This window comes from Capsella rubella, unplaced genomic scaffold (genome assembly GCF_000375325.1).
Source record: "Capsella rubella cultivar Monte Gargano unplaced genomic scaffold, Caprub1_0 scaffold_4, whole genome shotgun sequence".
NCBI lineage: Eukaryota > Viridiplantae > Streptophyta > Magnoliopsida > Brassicales > Brassicaceae > Capsella > Capsella rubella.
The window spans coordinates 5,555,129-5,567,943 of NW_006238920.1; the positions used below are offsets into that span (position 1 = coordinate 5,555,129).

The 12,815-nt window shown below is 35.6% G+C and overlaps 3 protein-coding genes across 3 annotated transcripts; all 3 read right to left on the reverse strand.

Annotated features, from left to right (window-relative positions):
* Positions 1–1,579: 1,579 nt before the first annotated feature.
* Positions 1,580–4,531, reverse strand: LOC111831073. Its single transcript, XM_023784584.1, has 4 exons — positions 4,298–4,531; positions 4,164–4,244; positions 2,793–3,062; positions 1,580–2,710 (listed from the first exon to the last, which is right to left on the reverse strand). Exons 1-4 carry the CDS (start codon positions 4,529–4,531, stop codon positions 1,580–1,582), a joined length of 1,716 nt encoding a protein of 571 aa, XP_023640352.1.
* On the reverse strand, positions 3,798–5,421 carry LOC111831200. The gene is made up of 2 exons (XM_023785041.1): positions 4,750–5,421; positions 3,798–4,634 (listed from the first exon to the last, which is right to left on the reverse strand). The coding sequence occupies exons 1-2, from the start codon at positions 5,171–5,173 to the stop codon at positions 4,567–4,569; spliced, it is 492 nt and encodes a 163-aa protein (XP_023640809.1). The 5' UTR covers positions 5,174–5,421; the 3' UTR covers positions 3,798–4,566.
* Positions 5,422–5,924: 503 nt separating this feature from the next.
* Positions 5,925–9,565, reverse strand: LOC17887896 (sodium/pyruvate cotransporter BASS2, chloroplastic). The gene is made up of 13 exons (XM_006294242.2): positions 9,352–9,565; positions 9,175–9,280; positions 8,971–9,094; positions 8,243–8,284; positions 8,047–8,160; positions 7,902–7,964; positions 7,337–7,464; positions 7,153–7,234; positions 6,894–6,945; positions 6,710–6,807; positions 6,454–6,612; positions 6,272–6,361; positions 5,925–6,183 (listed from the first exon to the last, which is right to left on the reverse strand). Exons 1-13 carry the CDS (start codon positions 9,452–9,454, stop codon positions 6,106–6,108), a joined length of 1,239 nt encoding a protein of 412 aa, XP_006294304.1. The 5' UTR covers positions 9,455–9,565; the 3' UTR covers positions 5,925–6,105.
* Positions 9,566–12,815: the final 3,250 nt, after the last annotated feature.

Here is a 12,815-nt window from a genome sequence, read left to right on the forward strand (position 1 = left end):
TGTAATTTTCTCATCTCTTCATCTTCTTCAAACAGTCGACTAAATTTTCAGCTAAAGATATGTAACGACCAGATTTTTTTCTTTCTACTTATTCATCTCTTAAAATTTCTTATTGATCTGATATACATCGATTCTGTATTTTTCATAATTTTCCATGGGATTTTTCAAGACATAGATAGGAACTTGGGACTTCTTATGTTGAAAGATCTGGAATCATTATCCAGATTTTAAAACTGCATTACAATGTTAAAAGATGGTCACCCAATTATATAATCAAGTGTAATCTTATGAGGTTACTGGTTAGTTACGATTCCTTTTATAATTGTATCTATTCTAAGTTACTTTAATTATTAACCGATTCAATATTAGCGTTTTGAATAAAACCAACTGTGTCTAGATTTTATCTTCTTTGTTTTTCAGTTGTCAACAAATTTAAACAGATTTTCATAATTCAACCCATCAGAAGATTTGGATTCAAAATTCCAAGTTTTTTTCAAAAAAAAAAAAAACAATATGTTTTGTTTTTGTCCAATCTTTGCTTAAAAACTACCAAGAAAATGTATTACGGATCGATTGCTTTTAGTAGACTACTCCCAAAATTTATACTCCCTCACATGTTAGATACCAAAAATTTAGGAGTTTCAAGTGTTAGCCTTTGTTGGGAAAAATGTCACACCGAAGTTGCAGGAACATCTTCACTCCTCAGTAGTGGTTGTGGCTATGGCGGCGGTGGTGGAGGTCTTTTTGGTTTCTTCTCACTTTATGTAGGAAGAACCATGTCGAATGTTTTTCCAAATTTTGGTGGTATATGTCTTCTATGAATGAAGGACTCTAACTTGAATTTTCCACGATGTTTTGTAGGGTTTGATTTCTCGGAGGGTAGTAAATGATGAAGACATATTAAGGTTTGTTACTGCTTTGAAAGGTTGCTTGATGGTTTTGATCGGTTTGGTGATTTTGGTAATGGACTTCACCACAATATATATAGATAGCAAGGTTCAATTGTGTTATTATTCAATTTGATTAGCAAGTTTTATATAATTTGATTCGCAATTTCAGTTTTGGAATCTTTGTAGATGATTGATAAAAATTAGTATAATTAAGCATTAGTTGGAAAGCGATATTTCAGTCAATAAAATTAGGAAATTATTTATGATTGATAGCAATTAGTGAATTAGGAAATATAGTTGTAGAGTAAAATCTATGATTTCTTATTTTCCGTAAAAATCTCGATATAGTTATAATAAATTTGAGGAAAATTATGTATCCCATAATGATGTATGTGGGGTTTTCACTTTAGGAATTATGTAATGAATTTTATGTAATGTCCAATATAATACAAGTATATAATGTGTCGAAATTTGTCTTTGAAGGTTATCATCATTCGAAATTCAGCCTTATGGGCTCGTAATTGGTAAAGGCCCAACTATATCATTTTTGATAATGTATCCGACAATTACCAGTTGTTCTTCTCGGATACACGCGGGTCTGTGCACTTACAATGTATCAATTTTATTTATTCCCGAATTAACCCTAATCAATTTTTTTTTGAACAACGCTTATATTGAATAATCAAGCATCAAGAGTTTACAACCTGAGCCAAACAAGACTTCGATAAGGAGTCAGCCAAAGTATTAGCTGCCCTAGGGATAAACTTATAGTTAAAAGAGATAAAGGTGGGAATGGGGATGAAAATATCAGAGAGAACTCCATGAGCTTCCACTAACAAAGTTCTAGAAGAGATAGCTTTGGATAAGATTTGACAATCAATCTTAAGGGTTAAGGAAAGTAAACCAAAATCTAGAGCCCGGAGCAACGCTGAGCGAATGGCAATGCATTCAGCTAAAAGGGTTGAAGACACAAACTCAGAGCATGATGAATGTCTTGAGAAGTTTCCCAACGAAGGGGAAGAGAAGATCCAGCCAACTCCAGCCCTTTTTGATTGATGGTCCCACGCTGCATCCGTGTGAACCGTAGAGCTTCCTGTTTCTTCCTCTGTTGTTTGTGATAACAGTAGCCGAGGGATGCTTCTAGGAGTAGCTTCTAAAGATTGGGCATGTTGCCATTCCTTCGCATTTTGTATGGCTTTTAGGAGCGTTTCTTCCTCTGAGAACACTATGTTGTTGAACATCTTCTGATTCCTGGACAACCATATATTCCAACAAATCCAAGGGTACAAGGGTCCCTTACCTAAACCTGTTGGTGGTAGAGTCGTCTTCTTCCTTAACCAAATGAGTCCCTGCTGCACATCGAGGAAATTTGGGATTGAAGCGGTACCTGAACGTGGCGCCAAAGCCCAAATCTTCTTTACAAAGGGGCAGTTAAACAACATATGGCATATCGATTCTGGATCTCTGCATCTAATGCATGAAGGGTCAAGTGGCATGCTTCTGGATGCTAGCTGCAAACCAGTAGGCAACGCCCCCGCAAGGGCTTTCCACAAGAAGTTTTGTAATTTTGGGGAGACCTTAACATTCCACACTTCTTCAAGCCAGTTACACTCTCCCACTTGTGTGTCACTTGGCTGAGGTAGGAGATCATTCCTGGGAACATGATAGCCAGTCTTTGTGGAGTAGTTTCCATCAGCCGAGGGAAGCCAAAATCTCCTGTCCGAGGCTCCTAACCGGCTGGGCTTTAACGCCATAATAACCTCTTTGTGTGCTGGGAAGTACCTAGAGACCTTCGTTTGATCCCATTCCACTGTGCCTTGCTAAAACAGATCACACACTGTGAGGTTCTCCTCATTTGCAAGCATAGGTCCCATAGGTTGAGCTCTCTCGGTACAGGGACACCCAAGGATCAGTCCAAGCTTTTACGGATTTGCCATTCCCTATTGCCCAACCCAACTGTTTCTTCAAGAGGTCTCGTCCAATTAGGATACTTCTCCATCCATGAGATGCTGCCACGTGACACTTCACCTCTAGATACTCATCAACTTGACAATATTTGCCTTGAAGAACTATGGCCAATAATCCAGCAGGTTCAGTTAATACTCTCCAACTCTGTTTGGCCAACAGAGCTTCATTGAAAGCTGTGACATCTTTGAACCCTAATCCTCCATCCTTTTTTTATCTGATTAATGAGTCCCAAGCAACCCAACACATTTTCCTCTTTTGATCGTGGGCATCCCACCAGAATCTAATGAGTGTAGATTGGATTTGTTTGCAAAGAGAGACAAGCAATTGGAAACACGACATTGCGTAGTTAGGGATAGTAGATAAGACACTCTTCAAAATGACCATCTTGCCAGCCCCTGAGAGGAAGCGGTTAGACCAACTCAAAGCTCTCTGTCTTATTTTGTCCACTATTGAAGCAAATATGTCTTTCTTCCAACCAAACAGCTCTGGGAGTCCCAAGTATTTTTCTACTCCACCTTCTTTTTCTATTTGCACCCAGTGCTTTATCTTTAGTTTAAGAGCTGTTGGAGTTTTCCTAGAGAAGAATATTGAAGATTTTTGTTTGTTGATTAGTTGACCTGAGGTGAGTTCATACTTGTTGAGGATTGACAGAAACTCTAGGCAGTCTTTTTCTTTTGCTCTACAGAAAAACATTGTGTCATCTGCAAACAGAAGATGCTTAATCCGAGGGCTTCTTCTTGCAACTTTAATTCCCAGCATTTTGCCTTCAGCTTGAGATTTTAAGCATAGACCTGATAGAACTTCACTTCCCAAGATAAAGAGGTAATGCTATGGGGCGATATTCAGAAGTCTTTTTAGGGCCTTGAACTTTGAGGATGAGGCACACATGGGTTTCATTAAAAGTTGTAGGCATCAACCTTGAGCAGAAGAAGCTTTGGATCTCAGCTGAGATTTCTTTCTTTAAAACCTCCCAGTTCGATTGAAAGAAACTAGCAGAAAATCCATCTGGTCCAGGCGCTTTATCTGGATTTATGCCAAACAAGCCATCCTTGATCTCTTAGTCTGTTGGTATTCTTTCCATTTGGGCATTGGTCTCTCTTAAGGTCTTTGGTCTCAGAGCTTCACCAACTAGCTTGTCTATCTCTTCTGGACTGGAAGGGGAAGAGGAGGAGAAGAGCTTATGGTAATATTGAGATATAACAGATGCGATCTGCTCAACTTCAAAAACAGCAAGGCCACCCTCATCCTCTAGCACTGAGAGATTATTCACGATTCGTCTTCCTTTAGTAGCTGCATGAAAGTAACCTGAGTTTCTATCCCCCAGTTGTAGCCACAGTTGCCTGCTTCGTTGTTTCCAGTAAGCTTCCTCCGCCAAATACGCTGCAGCTAATTATTCATTAATCTTCTTCAAAAGCTCAGTATTTGGAAAAAGGGCTTACCATTGCCTTCTCTAGCTCCTCCTTCTTCTTGTCAATCAGGATCATGCTATTTTGCTGCTTCTCTCGGTTCCAATCAATAATCGCCCGTCTCACATTTGAGAGGCTTCTCTGAATATCCATCCTCTCATCCTCTGTCCAGATCTCTGCAACTAAGCGTTTGACTTCTTCATTGTCTTTTAGCCTTCTGTCATATCTAAAGATTTCTTGTTTCCTCTTGTCACCGTGTTCAAACATATTCATAAGAGGTCTATGGTCTGATCCTTCAAACTTCAAATATTCACATCTTCCTCTTGGGAACGCTTCAATCCATGCACTATTGCCAAGTGCTCTATCAAGCCTGCACTTCACCACAAACGATTGTCTTACTCATCTCCAAGACAAAGGGTTACCTGAGAATTTGATATCATACAGATCACATTATGATAGGAAAGAACGAAAGTCTACGAAAGAACCTTCAGCTCTCTGCGGGCCTCCCTCTTTCTCAGAGTTATCAATTATCTCAATAAAATCTCCTGTAAGATACCAGGGAGAATTCGGAGCTGTCGCTAAACCTGTCAAGATCTGCCATACTAACTTCCTATTAGATTTCTCAGGGTCACCATACACAAAGGTTGCAAAGAAGTTCTTTCCTTTAATTTTGATAGAAGTATCGATAAAGTTTTGGCTGCTTGACAATACATTAATCTCCAACTCCGATTTCCAGAATAAAGCTAATCCTCCCCCTCCATGACCCTGAGGGGAGATTAAGCAAGAAGAGGTAAAATTTAAACCTTCCATTTTCTCAAACACCACCTTATCTGAATTCTTTGTCTCCATAAGGAAAATTATATCAAGGAGAAACTTCTTGTGAATCTCCTTTAGCCTGCGAACTGTCATGGGATTTCCCAAACCTTAACAGTTCCAGCTTAGAATCTTTACGGGAGCAGGCTTGGAGGATCCCCAAAATCCCCCTGTCTTGAAGTTTGTCCTCGGCCATTAGCACTAGCCGTCTCTTGGGATCCTCTATGGAGGCTTCCTCTTGAAATGTTACTTGTTCCTTGACCAGGGCCTTGAGAAGAGATTCTTCAGCTACCCTCTGCTCTCTCTTGAGCATCCTCCATGATCAATCTTCTATAAGGTGAGGGTTGAGTCTGAAGCATCTTTTTCTTCTTTGAGGTGACTCCAGGGAGATTTTTTGGGCTAGGTTTCTTCCCTGGTGGCCTTCCTGGCTTTTTCTTTCTGATTGTTCTCTTTCTTCCCTTTGCTGGTGCATCTATCACATTTGTTGGTCCTAGCCTTTGAGAGGCTGGGATTCTCTCATTACTGGGAATTTCCCAGGGAGGTGACAAACCCTAATCAAATTTACAATTCATTTTCCACAATGCGAAATTAAAATCAATTTTAATGATTTAAAGGATAATTTAGTCAAAATTTTAATGTGACTTACAAAGAAGAGTGAACCTACAAGCACCAGGATTTGGATTCTATGTGTTTTATCTTGTTTGAATAGAAATTTAGGTTCATTTGTTTTGAGAGATAACCTAGCATAGAAGATACTACAAATTTGTGAGAGTAGACTCACTTCTTGGAACAGCGCTAACCCCAATCTGAAACATGGATTCACGACTGTAAAAGTTGGAGAAGATGATGCCAAAAAAAAAAATTTGTGTCCACTAATTGAGAAAGAAAAGAGAATTGACCAAAAGTTCTCATGCATGCCCTTGGTTTCTACGTCTCTTAAAAAAAAATGAAAATTTTTTCAACACAAATTAGTAAAACATTACAACAATCACATCGTTTGGTGATGCAACCCGCCTTTCCTATGCCATTCACTCTTTGAAGTCATCCTTGTCATCTGCCGGAATTGGTTGGTTTCTCCAGAACACGGCCAGACCGCTCCCGCCAAGCTGCATAATGCCATTGAACATGATTAGCAATTCCTACACTTAGTAGATTCTACATGTGAACTTTTGTGAAAAGGCTGTGAAAACTTACCGCCATACAGACAACACTGACTGCAGAAGGAACAGCAACTAGAGGGTTTGTGAAATGCTTTTGTGCAAGCAAGAACCCGAGCGCTGAACTCTGCGGTTTGCAAGAATGAAAATTTCGTTAAAAGGAATCTCTAACAAAGGTAGCAAACAGAAATTTATATGGTAGAGGAGAAAGTAACGTACTTGCATTCCACATTCTATAGAAATGGTACGCGAGGTGGACTCGCCGAAAGAAAACTTAGAAATCCAGTAGCCAATAGCAAAGGCTGCAGCATGAAGGACTGCCACCGGGAGTATAAGTTGAGCTCCTTGGGTTTTCAAAACCTCTGAAACTTGTCCAATCTTTTCAGAAGAGAAAAAGATCATAATCAATACCAATTTCAGACTCAAATCTCAACTGAAGACATATCTCTGGACTCTAGTTATATGAACGACTTACAGGGCTGGCACAGAGAAGGGTGGTCAGAATGACTCCAATTAAGGGCGTCACTGTTATGATCTTCGACGTAAATTTAGGAAAGAACTCATTGGCCAAAACTGTTGCACCATACAGAAAAAGACATTAGTACCTAATGATATGCAGGCCAAACTCATTATCTGTTAAAAACTGGCATCATACTTACCTCCAACTATAGTAGGCACCAACACTACTTGAAAAGTACTAATAGCAAGTCCCTGATATATAAAAATAGATCCATAAGATTTCAGTTTTGCAGGCTGCAACTATCTTATTATAGAGTTCTGTTTTGCTTATTTTAGTTTTTAGACCATTCAGTAACTTTTACTGAACCATGATGATTTATATCTCTAGTTTTATGAAAAGTCATCTTATTAGCTTACTGCAATTTTGCATGAACTGATTCAGCATTAAAGAAAACTCACAGCAGCATCAACGGGAACAAGCTGGCCAGCAAGAAGCTTAGTGAGAAGAGGAGTCATTATAATAGCCCCGATGGTTGAACACCTAATCAATAGAGTTAGCATTACGTTAAAAAATTGAGGCCTACAACCACATTTAAAAACGACAAAAAAAAAAAGAAAGAATGAGAAGAAAAAACATGTATACGTTGTCATGAGTACAGAGAGCGCAACATTCCCCTTGGAAATGTAGGTAGCAACATTTGACGCCTGTCCTCCAGGGCAGCATGAGACTAGGATAAGGCCAGTCGCAAGAGGTGCGGAAAGCTTAAGAGTCTATAATAAAAACACAGGAAAAGTGTGTATTAGTTGCCTCCTCAATAATCACCATCAATGAAATAGTAGTGTTCACAAATGCACATAGCACAAGTTCATAGCAATCCTCTCTACAAGAGGAAGCCCACAAGAACAAGAAGTGAGTGACTATGCCAGGAACTGTTACTGTAGAAAGGAAATGTTGATTCAACCTAAGGAAGTGATATCTGAAAATGCAACAACAATCAAATCTAAGTTTAATCAAGTATTATTAATCAATAATATAACTCAACATCGCACTTGGTTAAAGCGTATACACACTACACAAGTAGAAACGAATAGAACCAATATCTAAAACAATATAGAAAATAAGAACAGAGTCATCAAAAATATTGCATAAGCAACCATTTCAGAAAAGAAAATAGAAGTTAATGTGATAGACATTAGTGGAAACATACCATTGCGATGAGAAAACCTAGAACTGGCTTGATCAAGTACTGCGCAAGAAAACCAACACCCACCTGCAGAACACAGACTCTCAACATTAAACAGGAAATGAATCTAATAGAGGGCATAAATACACCAGTATTCATTGGGTCTCACCGTCCATGGATTACGTAAACATCTTCTGAAATCTTCAAACGTAAGAGTTAATCCCATGGAGAGCATAAGAAATCCAAGACCTAGAGTAAATAGATCTGTTTCCAACCATGTTACCTACAAAACTTCACCTACTAGCTCAAAAGAACACAGATTTCTATAGATAAAAAAAATAACAAAAAAGCATAAAAAGACATACCAAAGACGGCTTGAAGATGCCAACAAGTGTTCCCAAAATAACCTGCACAACAAAACCACATTGCACCCATTTCAGCTATCAAATCAATATAAAGTTCCAAACTTCATCAAAGAAAGGTAATAAAAGAAAACCACAATGCACCATTTCAGCTATCAAATGCATATAAAGTTCAAAACTTCATCAAAGAAAGGTAATAAAAGAAAACCACATTGCACCATTTCAGCTATCAAATGCATATAAAAGTTCCAAACTTCATCAAAGAAAGGTAATAAAAGAAAACCACAGTGCACCATTCAAGCTATCAAATCCACATAAAGTTCCAAACTTCATCAAAGAAAGGTAATAAAAGAAAACCACATTGCACCCATTTCAACTATCAAACCCACATAAAGTTCCATAACTTTATCAAAGAAAGGTAATAAAAGAAAACCATGTTTCACTATTTCAGCTACCACATCCATATAAAGTTTCAAACTTCATCAAAGAAAGGTACTAGAAGAAAACCACATTGCACCATTTCAGCTATCGAATCCATACAAAGTTCTAAACTTCATCAAAGAAAGGTAACAAAAGAAAACCACATTGCACCATTTCAGCTATCAAATCCATATAAAGTTCCAAACTTCACCAAAGAAAGGTAATCAAAGAACACCACATTGGACCCATTTCAGCTATCAAATCCATATAAAGTTCCAAACTTTATCAAAGAAAGGTAACAAAAGAAGTACCCAAAGTGGGAAAAGGGTGGTCAAAAGTTCAATAGTCTTCTCATACTGGCTAAGTTCCTTAGGAGTACTTTCAGGTACATCACCTGACACACCTGCAGCAGCCTTACACACAACACTCCTACTCCTGTAAAGCAACAAACTTTATTCAACACCCAGATATAAATCGATCATTTCAATCCAATCCACATCAATTCCACAAAATACCTGGAGCTTGTTGCTTCAAGAGCAGAGACAGAACGTAATGGTTTACAATTCTGAACCCTCAAACTAATTCCAGAGCTACGAACACAAACCAACTTAGGAGAAGAATCTGAACAAAACCCTGAATCAGCAAAAGAGACTCAACAAAATCTGAAACAAAGACAAGTTCAAAGATGATACCCAAAAGAGTTTGAGCTCTGCTTGTAGCAGGAGCACAACAAGTGTTGATTCTGAATTGACTTAATCTGCCATCTGTAGGCAAAATCCTAGAAATGGAGGCCATGTTTTGTGATCTAGAGAGAAGGGTTTTAGGATGGTGGGTGAATCAGAAAAGATGATATAGAGACATCTCCAAATAAGGAGGAAGTAAAAAGGGTTTTGTGTGTGAGTGATGTGGGAGACGAGAGCCACACGTTCTGATTCTCAACGTTTCCATCACCAATCCTATCTGAAAAATATCTCAACATTTTTTGGATCGATTCTAGAAATTTCAACTCTTTCGATGTGGTTTATTTTTTGGTCGTCACTTCCTTATGTGTTTTAAAATCTGGAATTAAATCATTAATATATAGTTTTTCATTAAATTAAATCATATAACAACGGATTCTCATGAACCGGTTTTTTCCAACTGAACTAAACCGAGATTTGAGGTTTTGGTTAACCAGTTTAACCAATCTATTTTATTAGGACTGACTATACTATACCCATGTAATATAACGTTTCAACTAGTTTACACATGTACTTTTATTTTCTGTCTAATTTACCACGTTCTAATTATAGAATTCATAATTCTACCTACTATATAAAATACTTCTTAATTAACCAAATCCAATTTTTGTAACTGCAATTTAAGATAAAATAACTTTAAAAAAATTGACAAAATTCTCTTAAAATTGCTATCGAATCGAATTAAACCGAATTATTGTATGGATTTTAGAATATAACTAAATCAAATTAACATATAACACTTTCTAATTTTTATAAATTCTAGCTTTATATTTTAATCAAATACCCGATTAAACCGGATTTTTAGTTCGGTCCCAAATTGCATATATATATTTCATATATATTAACTGATCATATCTTTTATATTTTTTAATTAACATATGTTGATTGTGCATATTTTTGTATACTTTTATTAATAGTTGTTTATTTAATATGCTATGCTTCATTGTTACTTAATCGGCACATTGCTATTGAGCTATTCACTCACACTAATAACCATTTCATGGTAAATCGGCATAGTGTATATTTTGATTTAAACAGTGTCGACCCTGTCACATATGTCGACTAATACAAAATCATTTTTTCATACGTGTTATTGATAAAATTTAAAAGTTGAGACCAGATCTTAAAGTTTCAGAAAATAAAGCCTATTTTTGAAAAAATCAAGCGATAAAATTTAAACATGGAAAACATATTTTAAATTTTACTAAAAAATGGCCTAATTTTGCAAAACCAAAATATTTTTTGAGTTCTATTTTCTTATTAAAAATTTCAAAAAAATATGGAGCCCCAATACTAATGCTTTATAAAAATCGGTCAAGGGCCTAGATTTAAAATCTTAAAATTATGTTTACTGTTTCGTCGTGATTACACTATAAACTCAAGTTTATAAAGGTTTCCCCGAAACCAATTATGAACCAAAATTTAAACATTCTCCTCGATATGAAAGTTTTAAATTCCTCAAAATCGGAAAATAGTATACAAAAAAATTGCTACAAACAGTTCCATTAACATAGAGTCTTCATATTTCACATTAATCTTATGTACTAAGTATATCAAAAATCCTCTAAGTATATATCTCATTGTAAATTAGTCAAGTTAAGTAAAGTCAGTGACCAACTTTACTATCTTCTTTAGTTGCTTAGTCGCTAAACTCTTATCTTTACTTTTCCTAGTCTTATAACTTTTACAAATTGTATGAAATAACACAAAGTTAAGTGTATATATGAATCTTGTCAGAGAACCAGAACAAGTTGTACTGAAAATGATTGGCACAAGATTCAAAAAAAAAAACAAATCAAAACTTCGACATCTACTTACAAAAAACTTCACAACGTTTCTTCCATTATTACTTTGTCAAATCTTCCACAAAGAAATTAACACTCAGATCAAACATTTATTTCCTTACCCCATTAGATTCTTGAGGAATTGAGTCTCAATAACTATTAGTCAGTCCATAAATATGTCACAATAAACTAACATGAATAAAAGTCTTGAGAGCTTTGGTCGTTCAAACAATTAGTCCCATAAGATCTCTTTTTTTTTTTTTTAGTGTGCCGGAGAGTTTATTCAACAAAAGAAGACTAAAACAAGATTATTGAAATTCAACCGCTTTTACTATTTTCCGGTTAAAACCGGTTTAAGTAGTTAAAGTTGAAACATTGATTAAGGTTATGTATATTTTTGTATACTCTAGTTTAACTTCGGTACCAAACCAAAATCTCAATCCCACCAAATTGAACCAATCGCCAAATCGGTATTGAACCGTAGACCTAAAAGAACAGGTTTGGTACAGTCGATTTGAGTAAAATTTATTTACACATTATCTTTTACCATTCTGTTAAAATGCATTATTATAACCACATTGGAACCACCAATAATGTGAGCCATAATTTATTATTCTAATTTATACATAATACGTATTATCTTTTACTATTTTCCGGTTAAAACTGGTTTTAACCAGTTATTATTGAAAAATTGATTAAGGTTATGTATATTTTAGTTTAGTTTTGGTATAATTTTGATTTAGAAAACGGAGACCAAACCCAAATTTCAGTCCGACCAAATTGAACCGTTCGTCAAATCGGTAATGAACCGTAGACCCAAAAAGTTGGTTTGGTACAATCAATTTGAGTAAAATTTATATACATGTATTATCTTTTACCATTCTGTTTAAAAATACATTAGAGAGAAAATAAAAAAACTGTAACCACCAATAATATGAGCCATAATTTATTATTCTAACCAACACATGTTAGGATTGACTTAATCGTACATCTCTTTAAATACACGAATCGAAAAAATTCTAAATTCAAACATGAAAACGATAGAACCAGACCAGACCAAATCAAAAGTCATAAGATTCCAGCTAATTAATCTTGGACATTTTTCTGGTTATACAAGTCACACACACTAGAAAGTAACACATGTTTTGAAATCTTCAAAAAATAAAAACATTGCTATAATTAATTAAAAAAACAATATAGATGGGAAAAATCGGTGGGAGGAAAAATAGAATTAATGTTGTAGATAGAATTAATAAATTAAAATTAAATGGAAAAATAGGTACATTATTTATTTATATATATAAATAGACTAATATACTATAAAGTAGTAGCCCTCTCTAACTCAACGGTCCATTTATACATGTCCCCTTTACACATGTCAAAGATGATAATAATACAAAACGATTATGTAAATGTAGGTATTTATTAGTTGTGAGAGTTTGAGTGAGACTTTTATTTTTTTCTTTCAAGTTTTAGTTTTCTCTTTTGTATTTTAGTTAGTGTGTTATTAATTTATATTTGACGTAAATCATCTCTAGATGTGTTCTATTTTTTTGGTCTACAGATAAAGAAATGAATAGTATTGTGTAATATTTTATATCTAAGTAAAATTATAAAATGAGATTTTATTAT